Source organism: Lycium barbarum, chromosome 8 (assembly GCF_019175385.1).
Source record: "Lycium barbarum isolate Lr01 chromosome 8, ASM1917538v2, whole genome shotgun sequence".
NCBI classification, from domain to species: Eukaryota; Viridiplantae; Streptophyta; class Magnoliopsida; order Solanales; family Solanaceae; genus Lycium; species Lycium barbarum.
The window spans coordinates 129,146,891-129,168,126 of record NC_083344.1 but is presented as its reverse complement, the minus strand read 5'-3'; the positions used below and the strand labels follow the sequence as shown (position 1 = coordinate 129,168,126).

The 21,236-nt window shown below is 32.0% G+C and overlaps 2 protein-coding genes and 1 non-coding gene across 4 annotated transcripts; 2 read left to right on the top strand and 1 right to left on the bottom strand.

Annotated features, from left to right (window-relative positions):
* The first annotated feature begins 363 nt into the window (after nt 1-363).
* Nucleotides 364-3,860, top strand: LOC132607376 (homeobox-leucine zipper protein HOX11-like). 2 transcript variants are annotated; one of them, XM_060321316.1, is made up of 4 exons: nt 364-869; nt 1,589-1,902; nt 2,732-2,811; nt 3,321-3,860. In XM_060321316.1, the coding sequence occupies exons 1-4, from the start codon at nt 557-559 to the stop codon at nt 3,619-3,621; spliced, it is 1,008 nt and encodes a 335-aa protein (XP_060177299.1). In that variant the 5' UTR covers nt 364-556; the 3' UTR covers nt 3,622-3,860. The 2 variants fall into 2 exon arrangements, with proteins under 2 accessions (XP_060177299.1, XP_060177298.1); XM_060321315.1 differs by having other exon boundaries at nt 381-869; nt 1,586-1,902.
* Nucleotides 3,861-9,824: 5,964 nt separating this feature from the next.
* On the bottom strand, nt 9,825-13,594 carry LOC132607375 (protein trichome birefringence-like). Its single transcript, XM_060321314.1, has 5 exons — nt 12,208-13,594; nt 11,642-11,834; nt 11,355-11,548; nt 11,107-11,265; nt 9,825-10,651 (listed from the first exon to the last, which is right to left on the bottom strand). The coding sequence occupies exons 1-5, from the start codon at nt 13,386-13,388 to the stop codon at nt 10,300-10,302; spliced, it is 2,079 nt and encodes a 692-aa protein (XP_060177297.1). The 5' UTR covers nt 13,389-13,594; the 3' UTR covers nt 9,825-10,299.
* Nucleotides 13,595-20,229: 6,635 nt separating this feature from the next.
* On the top strand, nt 20,230-20,311 carry TRNAS-GCU (transfer RNA serine (anticodon GCU)). The gene has a single exon. It is a non-coding gene; the product is annotated as a tRNA-Ser (tRNA).
* Nucleotides 20,312-21,236: the final 925 nt, after the last annotated feature.

The following is a 21,236-nucleotide window of genomic DNA, read 5'->3' as shown; positions in this document are numbered from 1 at the left end:
CAAGCTAAATCGAATTAGATTAATTTAATATTTTGAAATTTCAATTTACATATTAAAAAAAATTATATGAAAAGTACTATAAGTTACGATTCATCTCGTATCAATACGGTGAAAATATATATTTATAATGTTGGTCAAATTTAATATAGTTTGATTCTTGAAAAGTGAAACATGACAAGTATTATGGTAGAGTAATATGTTTGAGGAATTTGTATTTGAGGATCGAGACTTTCTCGCTCACGTAGAGCGGTAGAGAGTACCAGAGAGCGCACAAGTATAAACCATTGTATATTTATAGCGTTTCACGTGCTCTCTTAATTTTGTTGGTCAATTTTACTTTTAAAAAGAAAAAAAGAATTGTAGATGCCTTTTCAAAATGGGTACGTACACCTAGCTGTAGTAGTATCAAAAGAAGGATTGCACAATGCCCTTCTTATAAATTGATCCTTAAGTCCTCTTTTCTTTTATTCTTCAACTCAACTATTTCCCATTTCTCATTTCAAAAACTTCTATTTTTTATTTCCTCCAAAAGTTTTCTTTGTACTTTGTTTATGTCATGGAGTTAGCTTTGAGCTTAGGAGGGGATACCCCAAAGCCAATTATGTTTCTTGAAAAGTCATCATCTTCTTCTTCTTCTTTACATGATCAGAAGCTGCTGATGGATAGTAGTAGCAAAGATTTAGGGTTCTGCATGGATTATAGAAAGTGTAGTACTGAAGACGAAGCTGGAAGAAGAAAAAGATCAAGAAATCATGAAATTATTAGTAAAGGGTCACCAGATCCATCACTTCAACTTGATCTCCTCCCTTACTCTCCAGCTTCTAACAACATTTCTTCACAACTTCGCTTCCCTTGGCTCTCTCAAAATTGTAAGTATTTCGAACATAAATAAATAAGCATGTGTTCTCTCTGATAGCTTAAATTTTCTTTATTTTTGCTTTAGCACACGTTTTTCTGGTTGGGGGGAATATACTTGTATCTTGAAAGGTCTTTTAAAGCATCAATCTTACAAACTTTCTTTGTTTCCCTTGGATGAAATCTTCTTGCTCCATGAATTTAAATTATATACATATTGTGCAATGAACTTTTTACACATTAATGTAATTTAACTTGCTATAATTGTTAGTATTACCCTATAATTATGTTTTAAGTGACCTGATTGTACAAATATTTAATATTTACACGGTCATGATCATTTCATATAAAACTTAAACTCTTGCTTCATATTGTGCTTATAGCATGTTACTTGCGTGATAGATCCCTTTCTGGATTGACCATGATTTTCAATAACATCTTTCAAGGTTTTGTTGACGGATTGGTGTTTGTTTTTATTAGAAAATTGTCTGAACAATTATTGGAAGATAAAGAAAAAGTTTTGAGTGTAGAACACTTTCTTGAAAAATTGATTGTTTGACTCTAAGGGATAGTAGACACTGGACAGTGATTTTGGAAATTCAACAAGCATGTTAATTATCTTCTTTTTGATTAATAACTTAGTCTTTATCCTCCTCGATCCCGTTTTGTGGGACTTCACTATGTTGTTGTTATTGATTAATAACTTACCATATTATGAACTATTCAACAGTAGCTTCTGAACCGGGTTTAACAAATGGACCGGGGGCTAAGGCGTTGGACATGAACCGGCGGCAGTTGGTGGCGGAGGAGGCTGAGGAAGGGGCGGCGCTGTCATCTCCGAACAGTGAAATATCAAGTTTTCAAATGAATTTTCCAATATACAGAAATGGAAATTTAAATGGGAAGAGAGATCGCTCAGAGAATTATAATTCTTCTTCTAGAGCTAGTGATGAAGAAGATGCTTCAGCAAGAAAAAAACTCAGACTTACAAAAGAACAGTCTGCTTTTCTTGAAGAAAGTTTCAAAGAACACAACACTCTCAACCCTGTAAGTCAAACCTCATAATCATTTATTTTCATGCAATCTTTCAAAGTTGTGGGATTATATTTTGATTTCACTCTTGACTATTAAAGTATAGATACTACCCCTATGCACTGATAGGGTAAAAGAATTTGGGTACTCTCAAGTTCATAAATGGATGCACAGTATATTAGGGGCGAATCTAGTAGTATAGTAGTAGTAATTATGAGTTCATTTGAATCTATAATTTTAATCCTAGACCTGGATTTATCAAAGTAAAATTACTGATTTTATTGAAATATGAACACATAAATCAAATAAGGTAATGGGTTCGGTTGTTGAAACTTGAAACTCAAGTCCTTGAATCCAAAGAACTAGAATCCTAGATCCGTCTCTCCATTATATGGTACGAGTTCAGCAAAAGTCAATAGCTTTTACTCCAACCCTGTGTATGTTGAGAAATTTGCTAATTAAATATACACATAATAAACTGTGAATCCAATACCATAAATGGGTTGTGGGCGTCTTATAGCTAAGCGAGTGGTCGCCAAATCCCATAAACTTCAAATTTTGAATTTATCTCTAATCATGTTACCTAAAAATAGTTATCGGTCAACGTTCTTAAAAAAGTTGAATAATAACTCAAAGTAAGATAAATTATATGCTATATGTAATAGGTTAATTATTTTCTAGATAGTAGTGAAATATTCTTACGTACGTTATTGTTAGTGCATATAAATGTCTACACTAGTATTAACAAAAATATGTTATAGTTGGTGTTATATGATGTTGTTATTCCTCAAATTTATTTTTAAGTTGTTCTTGATATTCTAAAATATAAAAATTATAATTGCAGAAACAGAAGCTTGCTCTAGCAAAGCAGTTAAACCTTCGTCCAAGACAAGTGGAAGTGTGGTTCCAAAACAGAAGAGCAAGGTAAGCTTTAGATAGTCTTATACTCATACAATTATCAAGTGATGAGACAAACTTAAAAATATGATTTGGGAGTATATATCTGTTAGTAAAAATTGATCATTTGGACCATTCATTATTTGAAAACTATAGGTTGTATATACTGTCGGTGCAAAAAAGAAGTTACATAAGTAGATAAATTTGAAAAGTATTACTCCATCTGTTCCAGATTATGGTATCCATTTTTCCTTTTAACTATAAAATTTACATTGTATGTCTTATATAAATGATTTATCGTCATATAAATATCTAAATTTTGTTTTAGAACATATATTTTAGAAGTCTCCATTTTTTTTTTTTACTTCATTCTAGTTAGACAAACAAATCAATGTAATTGAGACAGAGAATAATTACAAACTAAAAATGATGAGTGACTTACTATTACTGATTGAACGACATCGATAGTATAAAGAATCTTTTACAGTACTGTGTATATTCAACTTATAAGATCTTTATTTTTTAAAAACTGGCAGGACAAAATTGAAGCAGACAGAGGTAGATTGTGAGTATTTAAAGAAATGTTGTGAGACACTGACAGAAGAGAATAAGAGGCTGCAGAAAGAGCTTCAAGAATTAAGAGCTTTAAAATCTTCTCAACCTTTTTACATGCAACTTCCTGCTACCACTCTCACTATGTGTCCTTCTTGTGAGCGCGTGGCCACCACCACCACCAGCTCCGCCGCTACCGCTACCACCACCGTGACACCCACTGCTGCCGCCTCGAATACGGCAGCGCTTCATAATCATAAGTTGATTAGCTTAATGACAAAATGAGTGTACATGTTATTTACTAGGATTTTGACTTAGGTGTTTTGCTTGTTATTTTTCTTATGATTAAACTAAAGATTTCTTTGTCTTTTTTTTTTTCTTATTATAAACTATACTTTGTCGTGTTGAGTTTAGAACTAGTTAGGCAACAAGTTTGGGAGGAATTTTGGAGGTTTCAAAAGAAAACGATATTTATTGCTCGAAATTGATGTTTTAGAAGAAAGATATAAATTATTTTTCCTTAATTTATTTGATGAATAATCCAAATTAAGTATGCTATGGGTGCATGTTTAAGCCATTCTTTACTTGCCATATATGAGTTGCGCGTTCACTTTAAAGACACATTATACAACAAAAAAAATTGTTCGAGATATATTGTTGATGAGAATTGAGATGAACAAAGTATATTTAAATACAAATAATATGTAACATGGGTTAGGGAGATGTTAAAATGCTTTGAGATCTATTCTTCCAGCTAATAAATTAGCCACCCAATATTCTCAAATGATGATTGCGGAACTCAAATGATCATGTAGTCGTTAAACCAAATAGATTGAAATAGCTTAAGATAACTAGTTCATTAAAACGGTATAGTTATTCAAAAGTACTAATATGTTGAACGGACGTATATTGAAACATCTTGTTCATTTTCTGGGGAAATAAGGTAGATTTTTAAATAAATTTATTGTTTATCCAATGCCAGAAACTATTCATGAAGAGAAATAAATGCTAAGGAGAATAATGGCTCTATGAGGTACAGGGAACATTTGTTTATATCGATCAGAATAAATCAGCAGAGTTTCCCCCTCTAAGCCTTTAATGATAAATTAAGAGTACAGTACGTATAACTACTTACGGTATTTATTTATTACTACTTCACAAGATATTGCTTTCCAGCATAAATGTGACATCAACCTTATGCCCTTGTTTGAAATCATGGAAATGTGGACACTTATTAGCCCCACAAAAGACAAAATAAAGAGAAAGATACATAGTAGGAGCATGTTGTGTCTGGCATGTTGTAGAAGTATCTAAGTTCCTATATTGACGGTGTAAAAAAAAATTATATTACTAGTGTATTTAGTTGTGATAACAGATTAGTTACAAGTATTTTTTTATCAAATTATCAATTCAACGTTTATCACAGAGATTAATATATAATTACTCTATTAATAATTTGATTTTGTAAATATTTAATAGTTTGTAAGCAATACATGTGATACCGATGGATATCTTTCTTTCTTACTTTACACAAAATGATGTTCAGTATATACATGTCAAAACTTTCTACTGCATATTGGAAGTTTCAGAACCATGGAGACTGGATGCTTCACAAAGACAAGTTTAATTTGTTAATAATACGATATCTAAAAAGAGAGGGAAAAAAAAAAACACAGCCTCCTCGTTCTTTTAATTTAATTCTGATCCACTGTTCAGTACTCGTTGAGGCCCAACTAATTAGGCTTTGCGTCGAAAATTTCAGTGGGGATTAGTAAAGCACTCCCTTCCAAACTCTATTCCAAGGCGAGTTATATATTTAGCATATGCATTGATGATCTTGGAGTCTAGAGCCTAAAGGGTATAAAAATACACGGTATTTATCAAAAGGGGATGCCCAAAAATTTATATACCAAAAGGGGTATATCGTGGGCTGATCCACGATATACCCCAAAGTTTTTTTTCGGCTGTCAGAGCCAATCAACGAAAAATTAAAAAAAAAAAAATTGAACGTATAACGTGGACCGATCCACGTTATACAAAATATAACGTGGATCAGTCCACGTTTTACAAATATGTTTTGTAAAACGTGGACTGATCCACGTTTTACCTCTAAAATTTTTTTTTTTTTTTTTTTGCGCTAGCACTAAAAAAAAAAATTGGTAAACTTTTTTTTTTTGTGCAACACTTAGTATGTTTTTTCATACTTTGACCAATGATTAATCGTGTGTGAAGACTCCGAAACGTCAATATTTTAGACGAAGAAGAAGTATGATTCTTTTTCTCCTTTTTGATTTCTTCCTTTCTCTCTTTTGTTGCCTTTTTCAAAAATGGAATGACCGATCATGAATTCTATGACGTTTTTAAGACCTCACTAATCAGCCAACCACTTTTCCATGAAGCGCCAGGGAACCATGCATTCCTCCCGGGCTGAGCTCTCGCGTGTCCGGGATCCGATCATATCATATAGAACCTGATATTTTTTTTTCTGCGTACAATAATGTAGGCTCAATACATCAAGGATACGTAGACGTTCGGATCGTCATTTTAGGGGTTGAAAAGGTGCCCGAAGTAAGTTTTGTTTGAAAAAACTTAGTGTTTGACTGTAAGGTTATTTTAGTCAACTTTATATGTCGAGAAAATTAATCAGCTTTATTTTCAAAAATTGAAACCGCAATTGACATTCACAGATACATTACCCCGCGATTTTTACGTTGAAATCTATTGCGTATCATCATCTTATAAGTAAATAAAACTGAAAATTTCACGCCAATTTGGGGGAAAATCGAAATTGAATGGGATAAAAGGAGTTTTTTAAAAATCGGCTCGGCCAAACCGCCGTGCGGCAGTTTGTCTGCGTAGATCTCGAAAAAATACGCAAGTTCAAAAAAAAAATGCGTAAAACGGACGTCCGAGCGCAAAGTTATGACCATCTAAAGTTTGACCACTTTACAACTAGTTTTTCTCCCTATATCTTGTAGAATTATATTTATATTCAAAATAATGTTTTGTCGTGATTAAAAAATAACACATTTAAATCAAAACCTTAAAAAACAAAACACTTAAACCTTAAACAAAACTTATTTCGGGTACCTTTTCAACCCCTAAAATGACTATCCGAACGTCTACGTATCCTTGATGTATTGAGCCTACATTATTGTACGCAGAAAAAATATCAAGTTCTATATAAAATATTGACGTTTCGGAGTCTTCACACACGACTAATCATTGGTCAAAGTATGAAAAAAACACTAAGTTTTTTCAAATAAAACTTACTTCGGGCACCTTTTCAACCCCTAAAATGACGATCCGAACGTCTACGTATCCTTGATGTATTGAGCCTACATTATTGTACGCAGAAAAAAATATCAGGTTCTATATAAAATATTGACGTTTCGGAGTCGTCACACACGATTAATCATTGGTCAAAGTATAAAAAAACACACTAAGTGTTGCACAAAAAAAAAAAGTTTACCAATTTTTTTTTTTTTTTAGTGCTCGCGCAAAAAAAAAAAAAAAAAAAAAAACTTTAGAGGTAAAACGTGGATCAGTCCACGTTATACGTTCAAAGTTTATTTTTTTAAAAAAAATTCGTTGATTGGCTCTGACAGCCGAAAAAAAACTTTGGGGTATATCGTGGATCAGCCCACGATATACCCCTTTTGGTATATAAATTTTTGGGCATCCCCTTTTGATAAATACCATGTATTTTTATACCCTTTAGGCTCCGGACTCGATGATCTTGCTTCGCAATATTTTCTAGATGTTTGCCTGAAATGTTTCTAAATCATATGAAAAGGCAAAAGCATGCTTAAACTGGTGCAGTTCCTTTCAAAATGCTTTAAGGTTTATCCAATTAGGTTGCAAAATCATTACTTATCGAGGAGGTAGAAAAATACAATCAGTTCCTTTTGATATGCAACACGAAACAATTTCTTTCTATGCTAAAAAGGAAGGTTACACAATTCCTATTATTATCATCTTGCTGAAAATTTAATTTGAGGATGGTTCATTTACAAACTTTAACTTTTATTTCAGGTGAAATTCATTTCCGAATATAATTTTGACGTGAAAATGACACCAGAGATAAAATCGCTTGTAAGGACATCATTTACAACATAGCCAGTTTTTAGGAAACTATTTAAAATTTAGCTAGTTATGCAACTTCAGACTGCCTCTGCATTTAGAAGTGCTTAGTGAGCTTGAATTGGTAGGTCTTTGTTTATTCGATGCTTACAGTTTATGAAATGCATGCTAAATAATAGAGGTATTTTGACTAGCAACTGTCAATACTATTATTGTAAGAATGCTTTGAAGAAAGATTTTTCTCTTAAATGGTGTAGGTACTTATTGAGTCATAAGTTTAATAGTTAAGAGTGAAATACTTATAGGCATAATAGATAAACAGACCATCAAATTTGGCCTCAGCTGGCAAGTATGCCCCTCCAACTTTGAGGGTGCACAAGTAGGCAGCTCAACTTGTATAAAGTTGAATATGTAAAAATAATGTTGACCTGACACATAAACTTTGGAGGTGGCTAGATGATCATTTTGTAAGTTGGAGCGTTCAACTGATAAAGTGGAGACAAGTTGAGGTGTCTACTTGTGCACACCCAAAGTTGCAGGACATGCTTGCCGTTTGAGGGCTTGTTTTTGTATTATGTCGAACAAGTAAATTTAAACCAATATGATGGTGGAAAAAACTTAGGAGAGTTTGAACTTCAGCCAATTTAAACCAATTGCACATTTTTCCCTTCAAATAGGCTGGTCTTTAATTTTTATCCTTCAAAATCGAATTTATTCCTAGCGGGCATTGGTTCTTATGTCCGCAAAAAAATTGTTTGTTGTGAGGAGCAAATATTAAACACCAACATAAAATTAGGGGGAAAGTGCAAATGACCCTTATACTGGATCAATTATCTTCAGCCTGGTGTGATCCAACATATATGTAGGCCACCAATGAATAGTTTCGGAGGCCTTACATTTTGCGTGTTATCTCAATAATTGGGCTGACTTACACAAATGTTCCTTTTTTAGGCCCTTATTTAAATTTTATTCCTATTTTTAAAAGTTGCGCAAATATAACCAAAATGACTCTTCCAAACAATGTTAGATTCAGATCAAACGTTTGCTCATATATTTCTCAACTTTACAGATAACGTTTACTTATTACTTACAAAATTTTACTCTACAATCTAATATTTTTTCATAAACTTTCATTTTGCTCCAAAGGGATCTTTAAATCGTGATCTAAAAGTTCATAAATAGTGAAAAAAATATTGTAGTACACGGAAGATCATTTACTAAACTATTACCAAAAAGGGATAGCCGACGAAAATTTCAGCAATTATTACTCCAATAAAGGCACTTTTCCTCTTACTTTATTTAGATATGAAGAATTATTTTGAAAAGTGAAGCAATACTTTTGAAATTATAAGATTTCTAACAATTCACAGTCAACTCTTGCATAATTTGTGAAGCTTTTCAGCACCGTCCAGTGGAAAGCGTGAAAAAAGTAGTAGGATCCAAGAAAGAATACAAAAACTTGAATTGGAAGCTCAGAGTATTTGAATCACTTGTCAGTATCTTGCTCCATCTAGTACCACCCGTGACTTGGACGCAACAACTATAGTCCTACTACATGCTTTGTTTTGTTTTACTGACATAATTAGTACTCTCTATATTTCAATTTATGCGACACCATTTAACTTGACGTAATTTAACCAAAAAATAAAAAGACTTTTGTAGTTCAAAACAAATTTTAAATATTTATATAGCTATAAATCATCTCATAAACTTAAATTATTTCAAATGTAGAGAGGTGACATTCTTGGGACAGATTAAAAAGAAAAATGTTTCAGGTGTAATTATTAACGAGTGTTATAATGAAATGATAAATTAGTGACAAGTGACAGTCGCTTAGTTGGTAAAACACCTCCACTCACGATCAATAGGTCCAGAATTCGAGTCACGCCGGAAGAAAAGTGTGGAAACATCATAGATCCTTCAAAATGGGGGTTAGAAAAAAAGTGGTATACGTAGTACTGCTAATTACTATGTCAACAGTTTTTTGCATTATAACTACGGCATAAATAACGTGTGAATTAAACGGCCCCTTACCCAATATAGTTCAACGACATGCTGAACACTAACATTACATCGTAGAAAACATATAATTCCCATATCAAACAAGAAGTGAAAATTCATAGTCGAAACACCCCATGTGAAGTTCAACAAAAGGGACTAAAGTATAAAAGTACTCTATACATAATTAGTTCCCAAGGTTTTAGACACGACACGCAAGCTCTCATCAAAAGCCTCGAAAGATTAGCGTCACAATCAACACCTTTAATTTAATGAAAAAGGATTAAAAATATGCTATGCCTAAAAAGGCTTGAACACATACATCTTTGACAACATACTATATATAAAGAAACTCACGATTTTCAACAAACATCATTGTGCGTAACATGATCTAAAAGAACAATAAGTATCCTTCCTTAAATTATTCAAAATTTATATTATAAATTATAAACTATTGAGAATTTACACTTTCCAAGCCCTCAAAGACTTGAAAACACTTTATAGCATGAGAGAACGATAATTAAACATCAAAATTTCTTTTTTCAAGGGAAACTTCAACTCTCTCTTCCTCTCTTACATAATTTACTCTTTCTTTGGATCTTCTTCAGGTGGTTTCTTTGTTCTATTTTCCCTATATAGAAATGTAACTTCGAGAACAAAGCCAAAAAAACAAAGAAAAAAAAAAGCCAGCACATTTTATATAGGCGTGACTCATTATTTCAATGTACATGACTCCTATGTGTGTTTGTAAATTCTATGTTGCCGTACTCTCCAAAAATGTCGTGTCAGATTCTCCAAAAATGAACTATAACTACTTTTGGAGAATCAAACATGCACCCGACCACATTTTTGAAAAGTCCGTTAAACATAGTGTTTGTTAACCTATGACTTTTTCTCTTGTTGTTTCTGGTGTAGTCTTACCAAAATTTCAGCATATAACAGCTCATTCCAAGCATCAGGTACACCGGGGAGACACCAATGGCTACAGTCTTGATACCTCCATTGTGCTCTCCTCTCCTTGTCCGTCAAATGCGGTTTCCTATATATCGATGGGTGTCCGTCTTTTCTATAGTCTGACATTCTTGTAATATTGAGATATGATACTTGAGTTTTCATTCCTTTGAAGACGTTTTCTAATACTGTCATCTTGGACGGGTAGGGGGTCAAATACGTGTCGTTCTTTATCGGCTCTGTTTCACTATCGCATGCCCCGCCAGAATTCCATTGCCCGCCACTGCGAAAGGATATATAATTTAATCCAAATGGTGATGAAATCAATTCTAATGCTAGACATAAAGACCCCTACATCCCATTTTAAATGTCGTTTTAGCTCAAAAATTTGTCCCAAATAATTATCACTTTAGAATTCAAAACTAAAGTTGACAATTGTTTCCAACTATACCCTTAATATTAAAGAAGTATGCACAATACTTAAGAGGAAAAATCATTCTACCTTTACTAAATCCGGGTAACTTAACAATTATACCTTGTATTTATTGTTTTCTTGATAGGCCTCAAAAGAGCTAAGGCGACAGTTCAAATGGGAAGGAGGAAGTAGTAATCAATTAGTCGTGAAGTACTACTAATAATAAATTAGTACTTATCTTAAACTAAACAGTAAATAACTAGAGCTAGAGCTAGAGCTATCAACAAGTTAATGTGATTTGGTTTTGAAGTTCGAGTTATTACCTGAAATGAGAAGCGGAATAACCTCTGAAGAGAACAAACGTCTTCTTGGGATTTATATGGGCATCGATCCATCTTCCCCATGTTGTTAATGCTCTTCGAAAGGCCTCAAGAACGTTTAGTTCATTATGCATATGACTTCCTTCTTGATAATAGTCCTTCCTGAAACATCCAGCATTGTTTAATGTTAAAGTTAATTAATCATAAACTACTTGATTATGCATGTTGAAAAAGCACAAAATAGATTTTACCCTAAGGAAGTCTTCTCGTGAGTCCACCAGTGGCCGGTGTTGAAGACTAGGATATCAGCATCTTTATACTTATCAGCAGACTCTCCAATCAAATCAAGTCGGAGCGTTTCCTTCTTCCCTCCTTTTTTATCTGCAACTTCCCATTGTTGGACCAAGAAAGGAGACACAAAGAACTCAACTCTGCATTTATACTCCTGAAAATTTTAAAGAAGAATAAAAACTAAGACTAGAAACATCGACGATGAATTCTGATACTAGAAACGAATCAGCCTACATCAGACACTCACTTCGAATATAAACGAATATGAAGCTTCCGTCCTGAAATGGTGTCTTCCGGATACTTCATAAACCTTTTTCTGATTTTTTACTGAGTTTCTAAGAATGCAAATAAGGGACTCCCACATGTTCCTATTGAGGGAATCGCCAACGAATACTAGACGCTTTCCTCTTAACAATTCCAGCATATGAGTGGCATTCAATCTGTTAAAAAGTTCCAAAAGTTAACTTTTAGAACAATTAAACACTGAATGTTGCAGCAGCTTATTCATATCAAAGATATTTAATTCCCTTTATCAAGAATATATCCTTTGAAGATCTGAATATACATTACATAATTGATTAGAGATCAATTTTATTAAAAAGCAAGGGGGGTCATTGTTTAGTTACTGAGTAAATCAATTTAACATATAGCACAGATTATAGTTAACTTATCACACTCCATAAGGCAATGAAACTTCACGAGTACATCAAATTAAAGTTGCTCTAGTTAACTTTATATTTTAGTTTTTGGCAAGAAAATTCTAATCTACACTAACTAGAAATGGGAAAAACAAGAAAATTTAAGAGCCCATACCTGGGAAGACTACAGGCCTTGGGTTTCCATTTCATCTTCAAGTAACCAGTATCAGGCCTATCATTACGAAAACAGTTGAATTGTTCATCAATAAGAGAACAAGAACCAGGTTTATACAAAGGGTATGATTCATCTGTCACCCAATTCCCATCAAAGAAATCACAATTCAACAAAGACTTAACCAAATCTCCATCTCTTTTCTTTTCCAAATTTGTCCCCTTTATCTGCTTCTTCCCCAGAGAAGAAGTATAATTTCTCCTCACTTCCTTTTCTGCAATTCCTTTTTCTCCATTCTTGTTAACACTTTTTTCCTCAGAAGAGGACTTTGGTGCTGAATTTTGCTTCTGATTTGCCTTGAAGATTCCAACTTTATCATCAAAATCTTTATTATGAGTCTGATTTACAGTTGCTGGAGACTTAGGACCCTCAATTCTGCTCTGATTTGCCTTAAAGATTCCAACTTTATCATCAAAATCTTTACTTTGAGTCTCATTTACAGTTGCTGGATACTTAGGAGCCTGAATTGTGCTGTCATTTGCTTCCAAGATTCCAACTTTATCAACAAAATCTTTAGTTTGAGTCTCATTTACAGTTGCTGGAGACTTGGGAGCCTGAATTGTGCTGTGATTTGCTTTCAAGATTCCAACTTTATCATCAAAATCTGTACTTTGAGTTTGATTCTTCACAACTGATGATTCTTTATTACTCAACACAGAAGAATTTGTAGGTACATTTACAGAAAGATTTAAGGGCTTTTCAAAGACTCCAACTTTATCAAAAGACTCATTATTCTGAGTATAATTTTGAGTTTTTTGACCAATTGATGGCTTTTTATCCAAATGGGGTTGCTCAAATTTGTTGTTTGAAGTTCTTGGAACATTAGAACTAAGATTCTCAACTTGCTGTGAAGATTTTGGGAAAAGGTTAGAGAAAATTGAAGAGAAGTGAGATCTATAAGAACCATTTTCTTCTTTGTTTAAAGAAAAAATGTTAGTGAACCATGGAGAAGAAGGGTTATTAGAAGGACTAAAAGCCAAGAAAGTAGTGACAACAATGAAAACTAACACAAAACCATATGCACAAGCAACAGTTCTTTTTGTTTTAAGAACTGAAAAGTGAGTTTTCAAGTCTGTTATTAGAGTTCCACCATTGATAGGTGTATATTTTGCTGTTTCTGCCATTGTTTTTGGCTGAAGTTTGGCAAGAAACAATTATTTTTATAGATCAAAAGAGGCAAAAAAGAGTAAATGATTGAGTTCTAGAGATAAGAAAGAAGCAGGAAATTAATCATAACGGGAGAGAGAAATTTGAGATTTGGAAGTATTAGCGTGTGATATGGACTCTTTAATGTGTGTTTCAATGTGAGACAAAGAGTGACTTGAAGTGAGAGTTATAACACCACTACACCAGTGTGTAACGAAAAACACCTATATAAATTTAAAACTAGAGTTTAAAGTTATTATTATCCTAAATTAATAAGTACTCCCTCCATCTCAAAAAGATTATTTTTTTTTTATTTGACACAAAATTCAAAAAGATTGGATGAGCTTAACAAAAGCAGCTTATAAGCTGCTTTTTTTAAGCCAAGCCAAATGGGTCAATTTATTTTTTTGGACTTATTTTAAGTACAAAATGACTTATAAGCTGGTCAGTCAAACACTAAAAAAAAACTGAAAACAACTTATAGGTTGTTTTCAGCAACTTATAAGCTAAGCCAAACGGGCTCTTAGCATACTCCCTCCCTCTCAAAAAATTGCTCAAAAGAAGTATTACCTTAGAAACTCATGACAAAAGTTCACAAATATTTCTAACTATGCCCTTAGCATTAAAAATGAAGTCCTCTTTAATATTGCTTAATTTTTAAAAAAAACATCTAATAAATAGGAATAGTTTAATAAACTTCACATTGTATTTATTAATTTTTTAAGGAACATAATTTCTGCTAAGATGACACTTATTGAGAGACGGAGAGAGTAATACTTGCCATCATGTGTCGTGGTGGATAAATATGATCTATCCATCCTTAACGGAGTTTCGAGTAATCAGAATAATAAAAGAAGTACTAGGAGTCTTTTTTTTTCTCTTTAGTAGACCGAATTCAACATAGTCAAAATCCAGATAAAAAATAATCTGTCTTGTGAATAACGATATATTACACTTACTTCTCTTCATGTTTTAGCTCATAACGCGAATTCGAATTAATTAAACATAAAAAGTATTAGTAAGTGCAAATTAATCAAAATATAATTCTTTTATATTAATAATAAATAGGTTAAAAGAATTGTTACAAAAAATATTTCAATATGAGAGATAACTGTAATATCAAAAATTATAAGAGAAGTTAATATCGTGAATCAAAACTTGAATGGAGGTCTCTGAATTATTCCTAAAATGTATCCATACAAAAGAAAGCTATTTACTACTAGTATTAAGGAATGAATCTTTTGAATTTAGTTGTGAACTTTTAGGTTAAGTGATGAAAACTTAATGAGATGTTTTTACATGTCAAATTCAGGAATGTTCTAAATTACAATTTCACACAAACTTCGTGTTGGGCAAAGTGAAAAGATCGAGAAAGTAAAAGTTAGACGATAATGTCGATGTTGTGTTGACACTTTGAGTAAAATGCCACTTATGTTGAGATTATTAGCAGCAATGCCACTGCCGGTGATGCCGGCTAGGCGGCTACCATCAGAGATAAATTCGGAGACAAACTCCAAATCACTAACAACTAGATGAAGATAACATTAACTAATTAATTAAAAATAAATAAACTCCAAATCACAGTATGCTTCCACGTGTACTTGTTGGTGCAGGTCTGGCTTACTGTGCCCTTTTTAAAAAATAAAATAAAATTGGAATTAATGTCTTTTTTCTTTAAATAAATAGTGTGCATGTATGCAAATTCGGAAGAGTTTTTGTTTGTTTTTATGAAGATTTAAAGCTTAATTAGTAACTTCGATGGGAATTTTTTTTTACAGATCTATTCCCTTCATTTCATCTTATATCGCATAATAATTTGAATGACACAAAGGTTTGCGAAGAAGAAAGACTTTTGATATTTGTTATTTTAGTTATGACATAATATTTGTATGATTATAAGATTTTTTAAGAATTTATATTTTAGCCATGACATAGCATTTGTGATTATAAGACCTATAAAACTTATAATTTTAAACATATCATAGTATTCGTATGGTTGTGAAAGCTTGCAATTAAAGAAAAAATAAAAAAAACTTTTTTTTTTTGGATGACAACGGAATCTACAGTGGCTATCTTCAGATGCGTACAAGATAAATTCTATTCTAGTATAAGGCGGGATATTCAGGATTAAATTTAGAATTAATTTATACTTTATTTGATAGAAGGTATAAATTTATCTCAACGTAATTTATATCTTCTATCAAACAGAATAATAAATTAATCTCAAATATAATCCTGAGATATTACACCATATCCTGCATCCAAACGACCCTTAAGAGTTTTTTGAAAGGAGTAATAACCAGGACCAGATCTGCACTAATGATGAGGGCTTCTAGTCAAAATCATTAAAGCTTTAATTAGGCAGTACCGAAAGAGGACAGTTGGTTCGTACTTCATAACTAATGGACAATTATCTTTGTTTACATTATGAAACTGAAACTCAATATGAGATGGGATTCATCTTTTAAGACTTTATATGTGAAATCTAGAAGTCAATTCCCAATCTTGATTAACAGTGAGTTTTTAAGTAAAATAGCATGCATCTAGTTGTTTTTTTTTTTTTTTTTTTTGGTTTTGACTATCTTGTATCTCGGCAACTTCTAAAACAAAATTTGTTACAAGATTAAGTTTTTTTTTTCTTTTCAAATTCGCGTTACGACTTAACAAAGAGACAGTTTGAAATTTTTTTGAACTTGATTTTGTCCCATGTATGACTTGGTGTCCATCGAATTCGTTATGTGGTCCATAAGATGAATAATGAGTTCATATGTTTGGTCATCAAGAATTTTTCTAAGAGCTAGTGGTCCTCCCCTTCCCTAGCTAATAACATAAATGTCAAAATTTTAAGGTACAAAAACGAAATCTCAGCCAAAAAAATGATTTTGTTTGATTTGTGAAATGTCAAACGTGGTAAACATTTTCTCGGTTTTGTGTTTGTTTGAGCTAATAAATGACGATATGCGGAGAAATGACCTTCAATTTATGACAACTTTTAGTAGGCGTTTGGCCATGCGTTTTCACATCATGATTTGAAATCATGGCTCCAAATTAATGGATATGCGTTTTCACTCATGGTTTCAAATCATGTCTTCAAACTCCAAATCATCCAAAAAGGCATGATTTGAGGTTTGAAATCATGGTTTCAACTTTTTTAAATATAAAATTTAACCTATAATTTTATATTTTGTAAAAAAAGACCTATAAGTTGGTAGGGATTTTTAACAATTACACACGTCAGTCATTTATCAATCTCATTAACTTCCACTAACTTTTATTTATGTCTACCAACTTTTAATTTATGTGGGAGGATTATATTAAAGAGTAATTACATTACTATTCATGTTAAATTTTCGTTTTTATTGAACTAAAGTTTAATTAATTAATGTTATATTCTTTAGAAAGATTTTCTAGTAGTGTACTAGTTTTGTTATGAACTATGACTTGCTCATTTGGTAAGATTGTATAAGAATTGAGAATATTTTGATAGTTTTCATAACTTGTAGGGTTTTTATGTCTATAAGAGAAAATACTAACTTAAAATATCTAAATTGCATTTCCAAACATGATTTGAAATCATAATTTCAAATGAGGCCTTAAAATCCAAAATCATTTTAATATTAAAAATCAAAAAGAAAAGTTTTATTGCAATCAAATCTGATCAGGGCCAGCGAGGGATTGGCATCATGATTCTCCTTGTGTGATGTGTCACAGTGACAGAAACTTTAGATGCCACAAATAAATCTTGAGTGGTCTGAATGTTTGGTGCAAATTTTAAAGGTTTGTTTTGGCCTATTTGTCGGTGGCAAAACTATACAACTAACATATCAGAAAAATATTTGAGTTTTGCTAAAAACTGGATTTACGATTTGAAGTTTATTGATTTTCATAGTGACATCACATTAATATATAATAATAATTAAATTTTTAATTAAAAATTTGATAATTTTTTTAAATATATATAAGATTTAAACAAAATTTATTAAATTTACGTACCATATATTACACCGTAAATTCGACTCTGACTCAGTGACTCTTGAACCTACCATTCGGGTCAAATCAACAATGCAAGATTGGGTGATGCGTCTATATGCGTGTGAATCTTAGGTATCACTAATAAGTCATAATTAAATGATGGTGTATGAACTTTATGTCAAATTAAATCCCTTTCTTATAAATGAGCATTATGTCAAGTAAATTTTTTGATAATTATGTCAAATAATTCCCTTTCTTATACATGTGCCTATGCACATCTATTACAACATGGGTTGTGAGAGTGACATTGTTAGCATCTAAGAAAACAATTTTGGTTAAGAAAAAATTACACGTAAAATCTGAATTAGCACTCAATATATATTCATTAAAATCATATGATCAGAAGATATTGCATATAAGAAGCATGAATTTCAAATACCCCACCATTATATAATTGATTAACAATGACAAAAGAAGGAGATTGAGGAGCCAGGCAGCCAGCTGATTTCATTCAACTCTTTCTTCCATCCACTTTTCCTCCACCGACTAAAATTGAATCGAATTTTAGAGAACAAGAAAATAGAAAAAGAAAAGAAGTGAATCAAACGAAAATCAGATCTGTCATATTTTCCTAACAACAACAAACTCAGTGTAATCCCATAGGTAGGATATGGGTAGAATAGTGTGTACGCAGACCTTACCTCTCTAATGATAGGTAGAAATGTTATTTCAGGTATGACCCTTGGCTCAGAGAAAAGCAAATCAAAGCAACCCGAAAAATGAAATAACAAAAATAAAGAAGTCGACAAAATACTAAATAAAATATGACAAAACAGTTGGAAAGAAGAAACGACAATGCAACTACCACAAAATCATAGAAAAGTTGAAGTACAAGACACAGCATATAATAATAAAAATCAAACAACAACCTTTGATTACCTGCTATCCTTCTAAATAAAACTAATAAAATATTAGACGCATGCATGGTCATTTATAGGTGTCAACCTAGACATGGACTGAACAGCATGGTCATTTATAGGTGTCAACCTAGACATGGACTGAACAGCATGGTCATTTATAGGTGTCAACCTAGACATGGACTGAACAGCTACCATGCGTGAGTAGCCACCTTTCACTTTTATCTTCATCATACTAGTGGGAAAAGCACCGAAAATTTTGAGGTAATATCGATATGTACAAAAGTATGATATTTGTATAATTTTTTGGTGAAGTATATTTAACTGATTATCCATAGACATAAGTAGCAACACCCCTAAATCATGAGCTTAAAACAGTAAATGATGTAGTATATAACTATAGATAGGGGGCGGAAGGATCGGAAGTTCATCCCTTCATTGAAAATTTGTATTGTACATATGAAGTTAAATTTTTTTGAATAAATAATAGATGTTAAATTTCTTAACGAAAATCCTACCATCACCAATCAAAAGATTACATTATTTTCTTTTCTGTTCTAATTGAAGTAGTGTGAAGACGGGAAAGTGAGACTGTGAAAGCAGAATTACTGGATGGCACAATAAAGCATAGCTTGTAATTGAAGTAACAAAAGAAATGATCAAAAAGTTCACATAGATTGCCAATACTACAAACTTAAGGGCACCTTCCCCTCTCCTGTCCTTACTTGTCTTGTTTCAAAAACACTTTCTTTACCTGGTTTTTGTATCAATAGTTAATACTTAATAGGCATCAGTTTGAAAATATAGAGAAATGTTTACCGGAAAACGGTTAGCTTAAATTTGTGTTACTGGTCAAGGACACGTGGATTAAAATAACCAGTAAATCAATATAATATGTAAGTAAATCGAATGTAAATGAAATAAAGCAAAGTAAAGTTGAGAATAGTCTGAGCCTCAATCGAGCCCGGTGCTAGTATGTCCGGCCAAACTTGTGACTAAACACTTAGTAGAATAATAAAGAACTTAAAAAATGAAGCAATTGTGTATAAGTGGAGTGGATTCCTCTTGAATTTTGTGTCTTTACAATGGGAATGATAATCTCTATTTATACTAGAAGCTAGGGGCACACATTCCATGTATGACGCCCCTGCTTATAATGAGTACTAATTGAGTAATAATGAGCAATAAAGAGGATCATTAAGCCTAATAACACCGGTATATAACGTTCAACTTGATCCGTAACGGCAGTACGTTGAGCTCTCTTTCTGTAACGGCAGTACGTTGAGCTCTCTTCCTTAGCTACTCCAACAGTCTACCGAACAAAATGGTTCCTCCGGTGCAAAGGCATTTCCTGCCAACTCATCTTTAACTTATCCTTTAAACCACGTGGCATAACGATACAGGTCTAGCTGTCTTGCACGAATTTAGCCCAATACAAGAAATAAAATTTTAAATGTGCAAATTTACATCTAAACAATAAATGTTGATTATGGATATTTGGAAGGCAAAAACGTGTTAGAGACTTATTCAAATATACTCTATCAGTCCCAAAATAAGTGTCATCTTTAGCGGGGGAAAAATTGTTCCAAAATAAGTGTCATCTTCAAAATTAAAAAAAAAAAAAATTGAAAAATGTTTCCAACTACGCCCTTAGCATTAAAGAAGTAGTCCTCTTAAATATTGCTCAATTCTAAAAAAAATCTAATAAAAAGGAATAGTTTAGTAAACTTTTTTTTTTTTTTTAATTGGGGGTAGAAAAAGGGAAAATGAGGGAGGAGAATCAAACCTTCATCTAAATAATTGAGCTACTAAGATTCTCTATAGTTTTAGTAAACATTATATTTATTGATTTCTTCATGGGCGCGGTTTTTGTGGAGGTATACTGACGAAAATAATACTAAATATGCAAGAGAAGTGCAAGTTAACAAGCGTCGCTTTGGCCGAGTGGTTAAGGCGTGTGCCTGCTAAGTACATGGGGTTTCCCCGCGAGAGTTCGAATCTCTCAGGCGACGTTACCTTTTTTCCTTTTTGTGCCAAAACAATGTTTAAAGTTATAGCCATCGTCTGATGTATGCCAAAACAGTATTGATAGGAAAAAGACCCTGAATTTGCTCAGTCATAATCAATCTAAGCTCTTCAAAAAGGATTTTCCTCCTAAAGCTAAATTTTTAATGATTTCAATCCGAGTTAATTTTTTGATGGTCACCTAAGTTTAGAGAATTTCATACAAAAATCACTTTTGTTTTATTTAGGACAACAAAATCATTCAAGTATCACTATTTTCCTCAAAAGCCTCTTTCTCTCCTAGTTGGCATGCCACGTCACTAGAGCCCCATATTTTTTTAATAATAAACTTATTTAACTCATTTAATCAAATTCATATTTTATATCTAATCAATTTTGACCCAGTTAAAAAGCGGTAATGGAACAAACAAGCATGTAATCTATATGAATTAGAATTAAAAGAGATAGTTTCTCTAAATCTATAGATAAGTATTAAATTTAAAATTAAAATATAAACAAATTATTTAGAGCTTTATTTTAATATATATTGCTAGGTATTAACATGATTAACATGACAAGTCGGAATATCTATATCATAACATGAAATAAATTAAGAATATATTATATTTCATATAAGACTAATAATATAATATTTCAAAATAAAAAATAAGAGTTATAATATAATAATTTAAAATAAGTATTATAGTAATCAAAATTCTATACCTTTTGCATGAGAAATAAAAAGACCTCGATGGTATGAAAATGAAAATGCCAAAAATTGACCACTACATATATAAGAATAGATAGCTAAAAATAAAGAGAAAAAATTTACACTAACTTTATATTTTTAAATATATGATTTAATTAGATGTTTTAAAAGTTAAACCAATATGAATGTAATTTTTGTGTTATCTGTGTAATTATATTTTAATG